This window comes from Dromiciops gliroides, chromosome 1 (genome assembly GCF_019393635.1).
Source record: "Dromiciops gliroides isolate mDroGli1 chromosome 1, mDroGli1.pri, whole genome shotgun sequence".
NCBI classification, from domain to species: domain Eukaryota; kingdom Metazoa; phylum Chordata; class Mammalia; order Microbiotheria; family Microbiotheriidae; genus Dromiciops; species Dromiciops gliroides.
In genome coordinates, this window is record NC_057861.1 from 619,707,151 (window position 1) to 619,724,740 (window position 17,590).

Genomic DNA, 17,590 nt, shown 5'->3' on the forward strand with positions numbered 1-17,590 from the left:
TGTTTAAGAGGTAGCTCAGGAGGGGAATCGGTATGAATAATTCAGTTTGACACTGACTTCTGGAGCCAGGGCCTCAAAGAAGCGCTGATTATGGGTTGTTTTCAGTCCCCTATGAGACTCTGTCCAAAGCCTGTAATTACTGTCACTTGTTACCATCCAGAAGATGAGCACAGTAGGTCTAAGAAGCCTCTCCTGAATTGGTCTATTCATTTTCCTGACTGCTTTCTCAGCAGGATGTATGCCCTGTTAATTTCCCTCTCTGATGCTGAGGTGCCCCCAGAGCCATGGTCTCCTATTAAGGGCCACGAAGTGAGTTTCACCTCCCCTGCAGATGGCACAGACCCCAAACTATGTCCACATGCTCTTGTTACCATCCAGAAGATGAGCACAGTGGGTCTAAGAAGCCTCTCCTGAATTGGTCTATTCATTTTCCTGACTGCTTTCTCAGCAGGATGTATGCCCTGTTAATTTCCCTCTCTGATGCTGAGGTGCCCCCAGAGCCATGGTCTCCTATTAAGGGCCACGAAGTGAGTTTCACCTCCCCTGCAGATGGCACAGACCCCAAACTATGTCCACATGCTCTTGTTACCATCCAGAAGATGAGCACAGTAGGTCTAAGAAGCCTCTCCTGAATTGGTCTATTCATTTTCCTGACTGCTTTCTCAGCAGGATGTATGCCCTGTTAATTTCCCTCTCTGATGCTGAGGTGCCCCCAGAGCCATGGTCTCCTATTAAGGGCCTCGAAGTGAGTTTCACCTCCCCTGCAGATGGCACAGACCCCAAACTATGTCCACATGCTCAATCCTGCCACCTGAGCCCCTCTTTGATTATCTAAGAGCTCAGGGAGTTGTTTGCAGAATGCTCAGAAGGAAAGCTTGAAATGATATGTCTCCTCACTCTTCCCCAGCCTGAATAACAGTGCAGCCTGCTCACTGAAGGAGGTGATTGGAATATGGTGACAGAGCAAGGGGGAAGTAGTGTTGCAGTCTGAGGTTAGGCCACCGAGGGTCATACCCCTCTTCTGCCATTATGAACTGTGTGACCTTTGACAAATCACTCCATTCCTCGGAGACCAAGTTTCTTCTTCTGTAAAATGAGTCGGGCCAGATGTTCCCCAAGGTCCCTTCCAGTTCTTGCTCTAAGGTCCTAAGATAATTTAGCCACTTATGACCAGATTAGCCATTTGAAGGTTTCTCTGGAAGAAACCAAATGGATCACTTCCTTTTTGTTAACTTCTAGCTTCCCTGATGAGAATTGGAGCTCAGGGCATTTGCCAAAATAACCGATGAATCGTCTTCACACTTCTGGGACATGACTGCTGGCTCCAGAAGTTTAACTCTGGGAGCTTAAACCAGATAGAAGGCTTAAACCAGAAGGACAGGTTTTGTTGCACCCAACAAGTTTATTAGACAGACACATTACATATTAAAGCTATAAAAGACTCTCAAACAGTGTCAGAGTTAGAAGGAGCCTTGGAACACAAGATGTTCAAATGGAAGGCACTGTGAACATAGCATATTAGCATAAAAATAAGATCCTATATTGGGGCAGGTAGGTGGCACAGTGGATAAAGCACCAGCCCTGAGTTCAAATCCGACCTCAGACACTTGACACTAGCTGTGTGACCCTGGGCAAGTCACTTAACCCTCACTGCCCCACAAAAAATAAATAAATATATGAATGTATGAATGAATGAAATAAGATCGTATTACTAATCTACTCTAACTCCCTAAATTTTTAAAAGAGATCACAGCACCTGTGACTTCACTGGATTAGGGAATTACCATCCAGGAAACTGTCTCCCAGGGCAGATCAGCAACTGCTCTGCAAATTATATTCTTGTTACCTGGGGCAAGAAGGTTAAGTGATTTGACCAGGGTAACACAGCCAGTATACCAGAAGTAGGATATAAATCCAGGTTTTCCTGAGTCTCCAGAAACCAGCTCTTTATTCACCATGCCTGGGGGCCTCACTGTCCTCATTTTAAAGATATGATAAACAAGACACAGGGCAAACAATTGATCTGCCCAAGGTTGGGCATCAAGTTAGCAGCGGAATTAGCACAGGAGACTGATTTTCTTTGTCCTGTGTTCTCACTACTTTCCCTGTCCTTTGTAAATTATCCCTTCTAATCTCCTTTCTGTGGAACCTGGGTCAAATCATACAACACCTGAGGGTCTCAGGTCTCTATTCTGTAGGACGAGGGGCTTATCCTAAACAATTCCCAATGAATGTCCCTTCTGACCATAGGAGTATGTTAATCTGTAGTGCTGTAGAGAGGCACGTATTGCTAATAAATTTTCAATGTGAGCATTTATACCTTAGGAAATGCTGTAAATCAGGGCTTGGTTTTCTGTTGTTGCTGATTGTCTAGACTTAAGAAAGTAATGGAGAAAATGTTAATGCAGATTAAACTTAAAAGTATATCCGGTGTAGGGGTGGCTAGGTGGCGCAGTGGATAGAGCACCAGCCCTGGATTCAGGAGGACCTGAGTTCAAATATGGCCTCAGACACTTAACACTAGCTGTGTGAACCTGGCCAAGTCACTTAACCCCAATTGCCTAACCCCCCCCCCAAAAAAAAAGTATATCTGGTGTAGGGCCAGATAGGTGGCACAGAGGATAGAGCACTGGCCCTGGATTCAGGAGTACCTGAGTTCAAATCTGACCTTAGACATTTGACACTCACTAGCTGTGTGACCCTGGGCAAGTCACTTAACCCTTATTGCCCTGACCCCCTCCATTAAATAAAAACAAAAAGACAGCACAACATAGATAATGTTAATCTGTGGTTTCCTAAATCAATTTGTGTCCCACAGGGATCTCTTTCTGAGTATGAGACTACTGCCTCATAGCAATGAAATCACAGGTCCAGACAGAAACAAACAAGCCCATTAAGCAATGAAAAAAAAAAATACGAAAGTGGTAGATTGGTAATCAAGAGCCTTGGGTTATAGGCCCAGCTCTGTCCCCACCTGGCTGAGTGCTCTTGAACAAGTCTTTCTTTCTGTGGTCTCAATTTCCTTATCTATAAAATGAATGGAATGAACAAAATGGTCTCAAGTCTCATTCCAGCCCTGATGTTCTGTTTTCTAAGGACCCTTCCAGCTCTAACATCCCAGCATTCTGTGGTCTATTGATTCAAGTAATTGTGGTCAATTATATAATGGTCACACTTTCATTTGGTGCTGAATAGAATGGCTAGATATATACAAATATCTCTTGAGCAGAATTTGTGTTTCTCCTTCACCCCCATCTCCTCCCTGCCCCTCCTTTCCCCAATGCCCTTGCATATTCTTTGCTTCTTTTATCATCTGCCTCCCACTGCTGGCTCTGACTAGTTTCTTTCATATGAAAAAATGGTAAAATTCTTATTTAAGTGCTGAAAAATTGGGATAAAAGGTATGACCACTTTGCAAGGAAATCTGGTAATTTTTTAATGTTACTTTTTAAACTATTGCAAGGGAAAAGCCACATTATTTTCCTTGTCACAGGATTTTCCTGGAATAAAGCAAAGGGAAATGGTCTGATGGTTTTTATATCTAAACATCTGCAGTAAATGAGGGAAAGTGACTCAGAGGAAGAGGCTATCCAATGCTAGGCACAGTGGAATAACATTTTGTTGCTTCAATGTAGATATCTGTTATGTAGATAAAGCCCAACTGAAAGAATGTTCTCCTTATCTCTGCCCAGAAAGAGGTCATAGATTGAACTGGAGCTCAGCCCGAGGTTAGATGAAATGCTTTGCCTCTGAATATTTTCTTGATTTAAGTCAATTGGTGATTTAAGCATTTTTCTCCTACATCTATACAACCTATTACAGGACTTCTGATCTTCTGACCTACAAAAGAGTAAACCAATGAATCTTTAAAATTTTGCATTCCTGTGAAGAAATAGGATGCGGGTGGGTATGGAGATGGATGAATTTCCATTCCACATGGAGGGTCTTCTTTCTCTTCTGCCCCATACCTTAGATTGACTCCTAAGGTCTTGTGAGGGAGATTCTTCTGTGTTTCATTCTGGCATGCCACCCGTCGTAGTCTAGCTTTATTCAATTCCCCACCCTCACGTTTTTTCTTCTCATCAGCTCAACTGGATATATATATATTTTTTAAAGCATTAAGCAGAATTACAGAACAGATAATTGTTAAATTATAGAACGAGGGATTGTCCTAAAATAATTCTTTCCTACCCATCAGGCCATTGTATATTTTTGGACTAACTTTACCTGGCCATATAACCAGTCTCTGTCATAACAAGGGAAAAATAACCCATTAGGGCTCTTCCCATCCACCTCCAGACTCCATTTGCAGATTCCCCTTTCCATTCAAAGGTGATGCTCTGACGTCGCTCTAGCCATCATTAGTCTACCATGTTTCTAAGGGTCCATCAATTTTGTTCCTCACAAATTTAACATTCTTCACATTTTGTAATAGCATAACCATGTTCATATACCATTTCCCATGATCCACAGTACTGAGAATTATGGATATGGAAGGAAGTCCCCTTTTTAAAGCATACCTATCATATAAATTTCTAAATTTAAAATAAATTTAACAATTTGTTGTTTCAGTAATTTTTTTCAGGTTTCTGACTCTTCATGATCACATTTGGGTTTTTCTTGGCAAAGACACTGGATTGACTTGCCATTTCCTTCTCCAGCTCATTTTTTTGTTTTTATTTTTTTTTAATTAATAAAGTATTTTATTTTTTCCCCGTTACATGTAAAGATAGTTCTCAACTTTTGTTTCCCTCCCTCCCCCTTCCCCTAGACAGCAGGTAATCTGATATAGGTGTTATATATATATATATATATATATATATATATATATATATATATATATATATATATAATAACATTAATCCTATTTCTGCATTAGTCGTGTTATAAGAGAAAAATCAGAGCAATGATGAAAAACCTCAAAATAGAAAAAACAACAGCACCAAAAACAAAAGAAATAGTATGGTTCATTCAGCATCTATACTCCACAGTTCTTTTTTTTCTCCAGCTCATTTTTTACAGATGAGGAAACTGAGGCAAACAATGTTAAGTGACTTGCTAGTAAGAGTAACACAGCTAGTAAGTGTCTGAGGCCAGATTTAAACTCAGGGAGATGAGTCTTCCTGACTTCAGGCCTACCACTCTATCAACTACACCACCTAGTTGCCCTAAAGGCTAAATTAGGGAGGGAGTGATTTTTGTTTACGGAATTCATTTTACGAAGAAATTCTTTTCAATAGTCAGCTCCTCCAGTTTAAGAGAGAAGTTGATTTATTTTTCAAAATGTTTTACACTCAACTTTTCACAAACATATCTGTTGTATAAAGGGAATACCAATGCTCTGCAAGTAAATCAGTTTTCTCATGACTGGGCTGGTAGATAGAGCCAATCAATATGTTGGATACGATAAAACAAAAGTGGCAGCACGTTCCTCGTTTTCAAGTGAAACACCTTGACAATGGGCCTGTTATCCAAGTTGATCAAGAATAGGATGTAGCCTTGGACAAAACTACTTTCTCTCTCTAAGCCTCAGTTGCCTCATCCACAAAATAAGGGACAATAATATGTGTTCTGTCTACCTCACAGGATTGTTTTTAGGAAAGTGCTTTATAAAACGTAAAATGTCATGGAAATTTGGAATCATGATGGATAATGGTGATGAGGAAAATGAGGAGGAGGAAGAGGAGAAGTTCTATTGTCAATGAATTCTATTTACTCAGTTCTTCCCCGATTTTGCTGCTTTTCCTACTACTGTTGGTTCATAATATGGGTTCTAGTTGATGTGATTTTTAGAAATTCTATTATCAGGTTTGCTCAACTTTGCTCAGAAAGCAGGAATAATCCAGCCTTAGATTATTCCTGTTGTATCGAGGCAATATACTGGTTTGCCCAACCTCTGAGTGGCAGTGTCCTCAGGTTGTTCTGCTCAATCATATAATTAGGAGACAGAGGTGGCAGAATGAGAGGAGATAAAGCAATTGGGGGAGGAGGGAAAAAAAGATTGGGAAACAGGGAAGGAGATAAGAAGATGAAGAGTTGATTCTAATTTGAAGATTATATATAAGCAAGATGGGCAGAGAAGAAAGAGGAGAAAGGAAAATATGGACAAAGGGAAATAGGGCATAAGGGAAACAGAGAACATTTATTTCAACTAAGATTCTGTGATCGGGAAGGGGACAATAAGAAAGAGGTGAAAATGTACGTATTATGGAGGGTGGAGGGCATCTCCTTGTATGATCCATGCTGAAAACTTGGGTTTTTAGTCAGATTTCTCATGGTCAATTTCATATTAAGTTCAGAAAACTTTTAAGAGGGCTGGTATTTGTTGTTCAGTTGTTTTCAGTCCCGTCCAACTCTTTGTGATCCCATTTGGGGTTTTCTTAGCAAAGATATTGGAGTAATTTGTCACTTCCTTCTCCAGCTCATTTTACAGATGAGGAAACTGAGGCAAACAGTGTTAATGACTTGCCTAGGGTCACATAGTCTGGATTTGAACTCAGGTCTACCTGACTCTAGGCCTGGCACTCTACCTACTGTGCCACCTAGCTGCTGTTAGTCATTTAACATTCTTGAAATTATTATTTTCTCTTTTAATTGATTTTTCCCATCTCCCCTGAGCTTTTCCTGAATCTAGAAATAAATTGGATGTTTATTTTTTTCCTTCCTAAGACCAGCTTGTCTACCAAGTAAACTCATATGACTCAATCTTTTTTCTCTCTTCATTATATGTCAACAAAACATTTGGATAAAAAGTACAAAACTGAATCAGCCATAAGGATGTTTGAGCCACCCAGGGCTGCACATCTGGATGTTTTACCCTCCGGGAGGTTCCGTTTCATGACAGGATTAACTGGAACTGTCAGTTATCCAGATTGTGACCTTCATGATGCCAAACTTCCAGATGCTTTCACATTGATGGTGATTTAGAATAGTGTAGAAAAAGAAAAAAAAATCACTTGAAAGATTGACTGACTTAAAAAAAAATCTTCCCTAGATATCTTTGAAAACTGCCTTGAAATTGCATCTGATCCTATCTTATCCTGTCCCATCCTATCCAACACTATCCTGTCCTGTCCTATTCTCTCCTATCCTATCCTGTCCTGTCCTCTCTGTTTCAGAAATCTCTGTCTTACTCCTGCTTGATCTCAACTGTACAAGCATTATCAAGTTGTACTTACCTAGCATTGTTGATTCTGATGGTCAGTGATACTGAAACAGAAACAAAGCCTTTGGAAATTATACCCCCCCTCCCCCCAACCCCACAGCTGCCTTTAACTCTACTGGTTTGGGACTTTTGTGCTCCCTAATGGCTTCTTTTTTTTTTGTTAGACTCTTGCCTGCAAATTCTCCATCTTTATTTTTTCCCCAGTTTGTTATTATCTGTTACATTGATTTTTTTTTTGCTCTAACCAAGTATGTGGGAACCTAACACCCTGAAATTCAGTATTTTAGCTCTTTGTTCAACAGCTTCCTAATTATTTCTTCTTTCTAGTCTTGAACTGAATATCATTGCTGACACTCATTGATTGTAGGCAACTACTGTCTGGTCCCCTTGTTATATCAAATGAAATAATCCATACAAGGTGCTTTGTAAATTTTAAAGCACTATAAAAGTCTGTCATTTTAATCCAGATCTTTCAATAACTGCATTATGTTTTCATCTATGGTGCCCAAACACCACTAAGGACTGTCCTTTAAGGTACCTATGATCTCCCAATATGGGGCTCTCTTTCTATCAAGGTAACTGTCCAATTGTAGGAACTTTCCCCTAATTTTCCTTCTCAGGAAGACCACCCATGTTTGATCTGTTACAAAGAGCTGAGGGCATGTCTTGAAAGCCAATTCACATGGACTAAAAATATTCATGGCTACTTGGCCATATGCTCTGCTTGGGGTGGGGGCAGGGTAAGATATGGCTACAGCAACTTACTAGCCTGAGGAAGCAGTTATGTTGATGTGAATGGATCAATATTGTTGTAATACACCCTTGGTAATCACTCTTTGCTGTCCATGCAAATGATCCTTTAACCTGTGAACCATTAGTAAGAGGATGAAGAAGAAAAGAAGCCAGATCCATGGTTCCTGTCATGTCATCCCTGAGATTGATGGGATGGGCATTGTATCTGAGATGCTATCAGTCTGACTAAAGAAGGACTTATTATTATAAATTTAGATAGGAGAAGGCCAACTCTTGGCCATTGAAGAAGTACTAGACATAGCCATAGTGTCTAAGGTTAGTAGGCAAAGGGAAAATATAATCACATCCAACATTCCTTCCAGTCATTTCCCAAGGCGTTAGTATCATAGGGGAGATGCCCAGAGATATATCTTCTTCAAAGTCTTTCAGAAATTCTAACAGTGTACCAATGACTCCTATGCCTCAGAGGCTTGCTTGAGTCAAAGCCATTCTCTGAAGGCAATCAAAATGGCTACTTAGCTTCACAGAAATGTGTATTCTGTAATTTTAAAAATTTCTTTCTTCGTGTTATTCCAATATGTCTTTAAAAGCAGCCTACTACAGCTCTGATTGAGCAGCTGGGTCCTGCTCTTTGCTAGAGTGCTGACCCCTCATAGCTCTTAAAATCTCTCTCTCTAGCCAGGATACTGACATTACTAGTTGTTAATGACCCTGGTCAAGTCACTTAACCAGGTTTCTTAGTAATACTGTAACACATATCTCACAGGGTTCTGGAGAAAGCTCTTTGTGAACTTTCAAGTCTCATACTAATGTGAGTTGTTACTAGCTACATGACTGGATCATTCACTTCAGAATAAACCTCATATTTCTCCTCTGTAAAATGGGGATTCAGATTTACTGACAGTATTAAACACATGTTGATTTTAGGAGCAAAATATAAATGTTGTTGAAACCAGATGATGAGGGAGAGCCATTTTACTAACTCTGATTCTGTCTTGTCTCTCTCTAGGTTTAAATTGCTAAGTCAAGAGGAGGGAGAGTATTTTAATGTTCCGGTTCCTCCGGAAGGAGAAGAAGGCAATGAAGAACTCCGGCAGAAATTTGAGGTAAATGTTTTGTACTTTTTCTGGTCATTTGGAGAGTTGCATCTACATAATAGGTGATGGTTTTCATGTTTATAGCATAGTTTTTTGGTACTTCTCAAGAATATAGCCCAATTACATTGCTATTGATATATTATTTCTTCCAGTGATAAACAATCAACATCTAGGTGTCATAGAGGACAGCATGTTTGACCCAGAGTCAGGAAGACCTGAGCTCAAATTTTGCCTTAGCAACTTGCTAGCTGTGTGACCCTGGTCAAGTCACTTAACCTCTGTCTACCTTAGTTTCTTCATCTATAAGATTTGGATAATGATAGCTCTGCCATTTCAGGGTTGCTGTGATGATAAGCTGGGATACTATATGCAATTAATGCACTATCTAAGTGCTAGCTATTTGGCATTACATGAGATTCTGAACTACTGATGACTTCCTTTCATTGGATGGTCTTTGTAAGATCATAGATATAGAATTGGAAGGGACCTTAAAGATTACAGGAACATAGATTTAGAGCTGAAAGAGACCCCAAAGGCCACTTAATTCAACACCCTCATTTTACAGATAAGAAAAGCAACTTTTAACTGAGAGGTTAAATGATTTGCCCAAGGTCACACAAGTGTAAGCAGCAGAATTGGGGGGGGGGGGAGGAAATATCCCAGGTCACCTGACCCCAAAGCCAACATTCTTTCCATTACATTGTACTGCCAACATTGTGTTAAGCAAAAGCCTGAATGGGCAGAGTTTGGAGAGAAGAAAGGTATGATTTGCTGGGGGACTGGGGAATCCATAGTTCTATAGTAATAAAAAGCACAGAAACTGCCAATCAACAAAAGCCACCACCTTACTTGATTCTTCTATCATGCAAGTACAGCTGGTCATGACAGTTATCAGATATTTCTAAAGGAGAAATCATGAAAACATATAGGTGTAAGAAGCAAATCTGGCCACATACCTGAAATAAATACTCTTCAGCTGATACCTATAAATGCAACAGACGTGTAAGAAACAGCAGTAGGCATAACCTTAGAGAGATCTCATTTTGACTATTTGCCTCTATTAAGACAGATTTGGGGAAAGATATTATAAGCCTGATAATTATCAAACAAAACTAACATTTCATTATACAAAGAACATAAAAAATGTACATGAATCTCTGAACTATTATGTTTTAGAGTGCATTAAGCTTAACAAAGCAGTAACAATTACCTTACTTCTCTCTGTCTCTTTTCAGAATTTCACTTCCTTCTGTGTATTTGTTAAATGTTTCATTGATGCTCTTTGGCAAGGCAGGATTTTGTTTTGTTTTGTTTCTGCCTGAATCTCTAGTGCATTTCATAGTTAGGTAACTGAAGAGATCATTCGACCCAGTGAAGCCTTTGCGAAGTGTTGGGATTCTGACCTTGGTTGTCTGTTTGTGAGATTGTATGTCTTCATCTGAACCTGATCATTCAGAAGAGGTCTAGGGAATGATTTCTCATCTGTGTGTTCCCAAGGGAGAAATCTTCCTGGTGTAGTCAGGCCATATCTCTCCACAGGTGACAGAAAGTAGTTGGGGAACTAACCTTTAATGAGTACTAAGTCTAGAATAGGCTTCATGAGGCATCATCAGAGTATAGCTCTACAGTACCCCTTACATTTGTTATTGTCTCATAGCACCAAGGGAAGCAGGACCCTCACAATATCATACAACAGTGTTATGGGGGTAATTGATGGGGGGTTTGGGGTAGGGGTTGGGCCCCTTAGTAATTCCTCTTTAAAGAATTACACCCTCTTGCACACAAATCCAATTAGAATAAAATTATATTTTATTTGGGCGCTAGAGAAAGGAAAACCTTGAGATCATTATCTTCTTGAGCAGGAACCAGGCAAATACTTTTATAGAGGAGCAATGGTGGTCCAATGGGGTGATCATCTGACTGTGGAAAGTTCCCTTATTGGGGGTGCACCTGAAGGAGGACTGTCTCCCACTGGTGGTGATTAGGAGAAGTTGAGAGAGAGATGGCTCTGGTCTCTCAAGCCATCTTTGTCCCCCTCATGCCACAAAGGCAGCAGCCACGCCCAATGGGCCTATCTCTATCTCTCCTGCTTCAAGGTGTGTCTCAAGGAGAAGACTCCTGTCAGCTGGTCAGGTCAAACTTCAGTAGTCCCACCCCATTACAAATAGCATAGCTGAAGGTATTTCTGGAAGAGAAAAGACTAATTAACAAGGTGGATCAATTTAAAAGTGTGATGTGAACAATGATGTTTGCTTCTGATCATGCTAGTGCAGTGATGGGTGTAATATACATGTGAGCAAGTTAGCTTGAAACACCCTAACCTAAGCCAAGTAGCCATTTTGCAGATGTGGGTCTTTCACCATGCAGAGTCAGAGAATGTGGATGGTTCTGTGCTGCTTATCCCTTTTAGCAAAGAAATAGTTCAAAGTATAGTCCCTCTTGTTGGTGACAAAGGAATGTCATCTTTATTCAGAAGAAGGAGCAACTGTTGTTTTCTTTCGGGTATCTTACTGAAATCTTACAGAGAAATTTAAGTTTCAGAAGTGAGTAATTGAGATATCTGTTTAGAATTGTAAAAGAACTAAGAGATACATTGACTTTTCATTCAGGGCCAGGTCATGTGACCAAGAAGCCAGAAAGCTATTTCTCCAGTCCTGGCTAACTTGCAAGGAAAAACAAATGGGGAATTATATTCCAGAGGTAAAGCAATTGTGACTGTTTCCATAGAAAAGAGAAAGCAAGACCAACAAGGAAATAGTGTTATTAATTTGCAGTGAGGAATGCTAATCAGTAACTCTTTAGCTTAACACTCCTTCTCTACCTGAATCCAAGCCTTAACTGAGCTTATGAAACAACCCATTGGTTTGTGTCTTGGAAACTTCTTATGGATTTTCCTCTTGCTGCATCCTCTGCTGACATATGTTGCCAGAGTCTTTCCCCCAGCAACAAGCAGTGGACTTTAATTTTCCCCAGTAACAGATGAGGGGAATGAATAGGGGCAGGCCTCCATACTTCCCTTCTACCTACAGTTATAAAACTCCAAGGTGGTGAAAACTTTGCCTAGAATATCCATTCTGCTTTCCTACAGTCCTACAAAAAGTGGCAGAAACCTACTCAGGCCAGCCAAAGAATCGAAGAATGGAGGAAACTGGGATAGGAATCTAACTAATGTGAGACTGTACCAGGATTGAGGGGAAAAGAGACTAGAATCTCTCTGAGGCCAATGATGTACCAACAGACGTTTAAGGACTCAGGACAGGGAAAAATGAATTAACCAACATGGAAGAAACCCAAGGCAAAATTGAAGCCTAGCTACAAGGGTAAATCAGGTATTATAGAGATATCAGGAAAAAAAAAAAAGCAAGGGAATAATAAAGGGGAAAAGGCAAAAAGCAATAGAGATTTTAAGAGGAAGAAAATTCAGTTAAAAAACTAGAGCACAGGGCAGCTAGGTAGCGCAGTGGATAAAGCACCTGCCCTAGAGTCAGGAGGACCTAAGTTCAAATCCAGCCTCAGACACTTGACACTTACTAGCTGTGTGACCCTGGGCAAGTCACTTAACCCTTATTGCCCTGCAAAACAAAAGAAAACAAACAAAAGAAAACAAACTAGAGCACAGATAAATCAGCAGAGAAGATAATAAAATTAGATGTGAGTGCCAAAGCATCCAAAAGATTACAAATCTCTAAATAAATAATACTTCAAGACAAAAAGAAATTGAACCAATATCTGATGAAGCACAGAACCCTGTGGATTCCCAAGAGATCATCAAACCACAATAGAATATTCCCGAATGGTTTGAGAGACAAATCAATATGTTGAGAGAAATTAGAAGTAATAGATGCCATAATTTATGGCCTAAACAGCAGAAAGAATTAGCAGAATAGTAAAACTTGAATGCACGGTAATAAGTCCAACATGTCTAAATAAATGAAAAATTTAAAAATATGTTGGTAATACAAATAAACTAAAGTATAATCTGGAAGAAGACAAACAAAACGTAGCAATGCTAAATGAACACCTGATCACTATAGATGCCTAAAGAACTTATCTTAAATCTGTATTTGATGCATAGAAACTGATTAAGGATCATAGACCTCCTAGAAGGACATGGAAATTTAAAAAAAACCTGAGCTTTATAATATAAGAAATAATACAGGAAAATTGCCCAGAACTTCATAATATAGAAAAAAAAATCACTTAAAAGAATCCACAGGCCACCAGAAAAACAAACTCCAAAATATATACTAAGTAAATCTTACGATTCCAGTAACAAACAATAAGTTCTGCAAGGGATCAGGAGATAACTTTCAAATGTAAAGGAAAAGAAATTTGAATGAGACAAGATTATTTTTACATTAACCAAAAAACCCTCCCAAAACAAAAAACAAACAAAAAAACAAAAAAACTCAGAAGGAAATAGAATAATATATTCAGAAAAAGCAAAGAAGCTTAAAATGCAACCCATAAGGATATAATCTGAAAAAGTGATCCTATCAATGAAAAAGACTCAATAAAAGAAATAGATCTGAAATATTCCTACAAAATCTCAAGTAGATTAATTGACTTGCAAATTCCTTAAACAACAGAAACATGGGCAAAGTAAATACCACTACCAAGGAAAGCAAAAACACAATGAAATAAGTTACTCCATTTTAATAAACTAAAAAAGAAAAATCTATAATGAATGAGACACCTATTGTGTTAAAAAGAGAGAGAGAGACTTCTTCTTAGCGCCATCCTGTCGATTTCCGCTGCGCCAGGAGAGCCAAGTGGAGGAAGAAGCGAATGCGTAGGCTGAAACTCAAGAGGAGAAAGATGAGGTAGAGGTCCAAGTAATCAGACCATGCTGAGCACTGAGGCCACAGGAGCAGAGATGGAATGACCCTTGGTGACATTCTCGAAGGCAGAAATCATCTGGAAATTTCATCTCCCTACGAAGCACTATGCTGCTAGCTCTACCATCTGACGCAGGACTCGGACTACCATTTGACAATTCCCTGACAAAAGGACATGCCACCTACCTACTTCTTGATTTTATTCCGTGGGACTCCTATCATTCCAGACCGGTTGTTCATTGTGGCTTAGTGTAGCGCACCTGTACAGTAAATCCTCGCAACTTTCTTGTTTGAAAAAGAGAGAGAGAGAGAGAGAGAGAGAGAGAGAGAGAGAGAGAGAGAGAGAGCACTAAAACATTTCTTTCTAAAAGTACACCAGAAGATAAATTTTAAGAAATAGAAGTGACAATGAAAGAGTAGGCCTGCAGGGTTTGATGCATGGGTTGCCCATTTCCTCTGTACTTCTGTGGACAACATCCTACCTCTAGACAAAGGAAATCAGAGGTCTTCAGAGCAATCAGCATGTGTGTGTGGACCTAGGAAGAAGATTGCATGGAAAATTGGGAAGGAAACATCATGGAAAAGTGAGAGATAAAATTGGGTTGAATGAATTGTGACACAGAAAAATGGTAGCAAGTGGAGTCGGTGGTTCAGTGGATAGAGTTGGGCCTGGAGTAAGGAAGACCTGAGTTTAAGGGTTGTTTTTTGTTTGTTTGTTTGTTTGTTTGTTTTTGGTTAGACCTGAGTTTAAGTACAGCCTCAGATAATTACTAGCTGTTTGACCCTGAGCAAGCCACTTAACCTCCATTTGCCTGAGATTTTCAACTGCAAAATGTGGATGATAATAATAGTACCTACCTCAAGAGGTTTGTTGTGAGGATTAAATGAGATCATAATTGTGGAAGTGCATAGCACAGTGCCTAGCATAAAGTACTATGTGAAGGCTTATTGTCTTCTTTCCTCCACCCCCATAAAAGGACAAGACATCTAAGCTCATTACTTTCTTTTGCTGTTGTTGTTTTTCTTTCTGGGTAATGAGGGTTAAGTGATTTGCCCAGGGTCATACAGCTGGTAAGTGTCAAGTGTCTGAGGGCAGATTTTAATTCAGGTCTTCCTGAAGCCAGGGCCAGTGCTTTATCCATTGCACCACCTAGCTGCCCTAAGCTCTTACTTTCAACAGAAATTTATACTTCTGAGAGTGAGGCACAATAGAAAAAAAGTTGATTAGGGGGGTTTATAAAGCAATAACATAGATATTTGTTGGAAGGAGGAACTTAAACTTCATACTTTAGTAATTAATTCTATGAAGAACATAAGGAGATTAAAGATGGAATAAATTAGTAAAAAGATCATGATCCAAAGAATAAAAGGTACTGAAAAAGAGGAAAACTAATAAACAAAAAAAGTTGGAAGGGAAGAAAGGAACAAGGATTTTGAATTAACTACTTAACTGAGAAGAAGAAAAAAGATGAAAAGGAAGGAAAGAATTAGGTAAATAAATAAAAGGTAGAAAAAAAGCAGTCAATGAGATAAGAAAAACTCCTATACTAGGAAAAAGGTTGATTAACAATAATGGGGGGGAGGGGGGCAGCTAGGTGGCGCAGTGGATAGAGCACTGGCCCTGGAGTCAGGAGTACCTGAGTTCAAATCCGGCCTCAGACACTTAACACTTACTAGCTGTGTGACCCTGGGCAAGTCACTTAACCCCAATTGCCTCACCAAAAAAGAACAAAAACCCAATAATGGGGAGGTTTGAGGGTGAGGGGAAGAGAGCCTATAAAAATAGGGTTGCTTTAAATTTAATTAAACAAGACTAATCACAGGGACAAATTATTTTTTGAAAGAACAAGGGAGAAAATGTCACCAGTAAAAAATATGCAAAAAATATTATTCTAGCTTTCACAATCACTTTAAATGTGGATGGATTAAAATATCCAATGAAACAAAAGAGAGGGCCAGACTGCCTATGAATACAAAACTTAAAAATATGTTGCTTAAAAGAAACACATTTATAAAGCACAGATATACATGGAATAAAAAGGAGAGGCTAGAACAAAATTTAATCTGCATGAGATGAATTAAAAAAAGAAAGTGTTGCAGTTATGCAGTCAGACAAGTCAAAACCAAAAATTTACAATATAAACAGAAGTAAACAAAGTTATTACAAATCAATATCAATATTAATCTTATATACATGGAATGCTATAGCATTTAAATTCATAAAGTAAAAATTAACTGAATTGAAAGAAGACATGGCAAAGCAATAATCATAGGATACTTTAATATTCCTCTCTCAGTGTTGGATAAATTTTAAAAAGATAAACAAAAAAAGGAAAATATAGAATTTAACAAATTCTTGGAGAAATTAGAGCCAAAACATTTATGAATCTTTTGTACTGGATGACTAAATACTATACATATTTTTCATGGAACTTTTAATCTAATCGAGTGCATATTAGAGCATAGTGGTATTTAATTAAATGTAAAAAAGCAGCAGTGCTAACCATAATCTTTAAATATTGTAATAGAATAAAAATAGTAATCACTTTAGGAAGCACAAACAACAGATACATACCCAAATGGGAAGTTAATGAAATCCTAAATAATGACAAGGGTCAAAGAACAATGTATAGGAAGAGTTCCAGGGAACTCATGATAGAAGAGGATCTCCAAATCCATGGGAAAAAAAAAAAACTGTGGAGTATAGATGCTGAATGAACCATACTATTTCTTTTGTTTTTGGTGGTGTTGTTTTTTTCTATTTTGAGGTTTTTCATCATTGCTCTGATTTTTCTCTTATAACATGACTAATGCAGAAATAGGATTAATGTTATTATGTATATATATATACATATATATATATATACATATATATATATACATATATATATATATACATATATATATATATATACACACACACACACACATACACACATAACACCTATATATATACATAACACCTATATCAGATTACCTGCTGTCTAGGGGAGGGGGGAGGGAGGGAGAAAAATCTGAAATTGTAAAGCTTGTATAAACAAAAGTTGAGAACTATCTTTACATGTAATGGGAAAAAAATAAAATACTTTATTAATTAAAAAAAAAAAGAACAATGTATAGACACAATGAATACAATGAACCATCCACGTAACTATACCTGTGTCTTCTATATACCTAATTATTTACACATTGTCTCCCCTACTAGAATGTACATTCTTTGAGGTAAGGGACTGTTTTTGCCTTTCTTTGTATCCCGAGTGCTAATCACAGTGACTGACAAATACTAAGGACTTGATAAGTGCTTATTTACTAACTGAATAGTTATGTGAAGAACAATGACAATGATGAAATAACATAACAAAATTTTAGAGATAACAACTAAAGTAGATTTCAAAGGGAAAATCTAATTTAAAAATATACTAAACATAGAAAGGTAGAAGATTGATGAATTGAATGCATATTTATTTAAAAAAAAAAACTAGGCATCTATGCTCAAATAAACCTCAAATAAATCCAAAAGAGGAAGGAATAGGAAATATTGAAAATTATTGGAGAAATAGATAAATTGACTCCAAATAGATTATAGAAATGGAAAAAGGCAACTATAACCTGATTCTTTAAAAGGACTAAAGAAATCTTTGGGGCAGGTAGGTGGTACAGTGGGTAGAGTATCAGGCCTGGAATCAGGGAGACTTCCCTTCCTGACCTCATATATGGTCTCAGACACTTAATAACTG

General features: G+C 38.4%; 1 protein-coding gene across 2 annotated transcripts in view; it reads left to right on the top strand.

Annotated features, from left to right (window-relative positions):
* Positions 1–17,590, top strand: part of PRKCB (protein kinase C beta) — a 674,437-nt gene that overhangs the window by 401,805 nt on the left and 255,042 nt on the right. For both annotated transcript variants that reach the window (XM_043975695.1, XM_043975696.1), the window contains exon 8: positions 8,928–9,024. In XM_043975695.1, the coding sequence (XP_043831630.1) occupies positions 8,928–9,024 (97 nt within the window). The remainder of the gene's footprint in view (positions 1–8,927; positions 9,025–17,590) is intronic.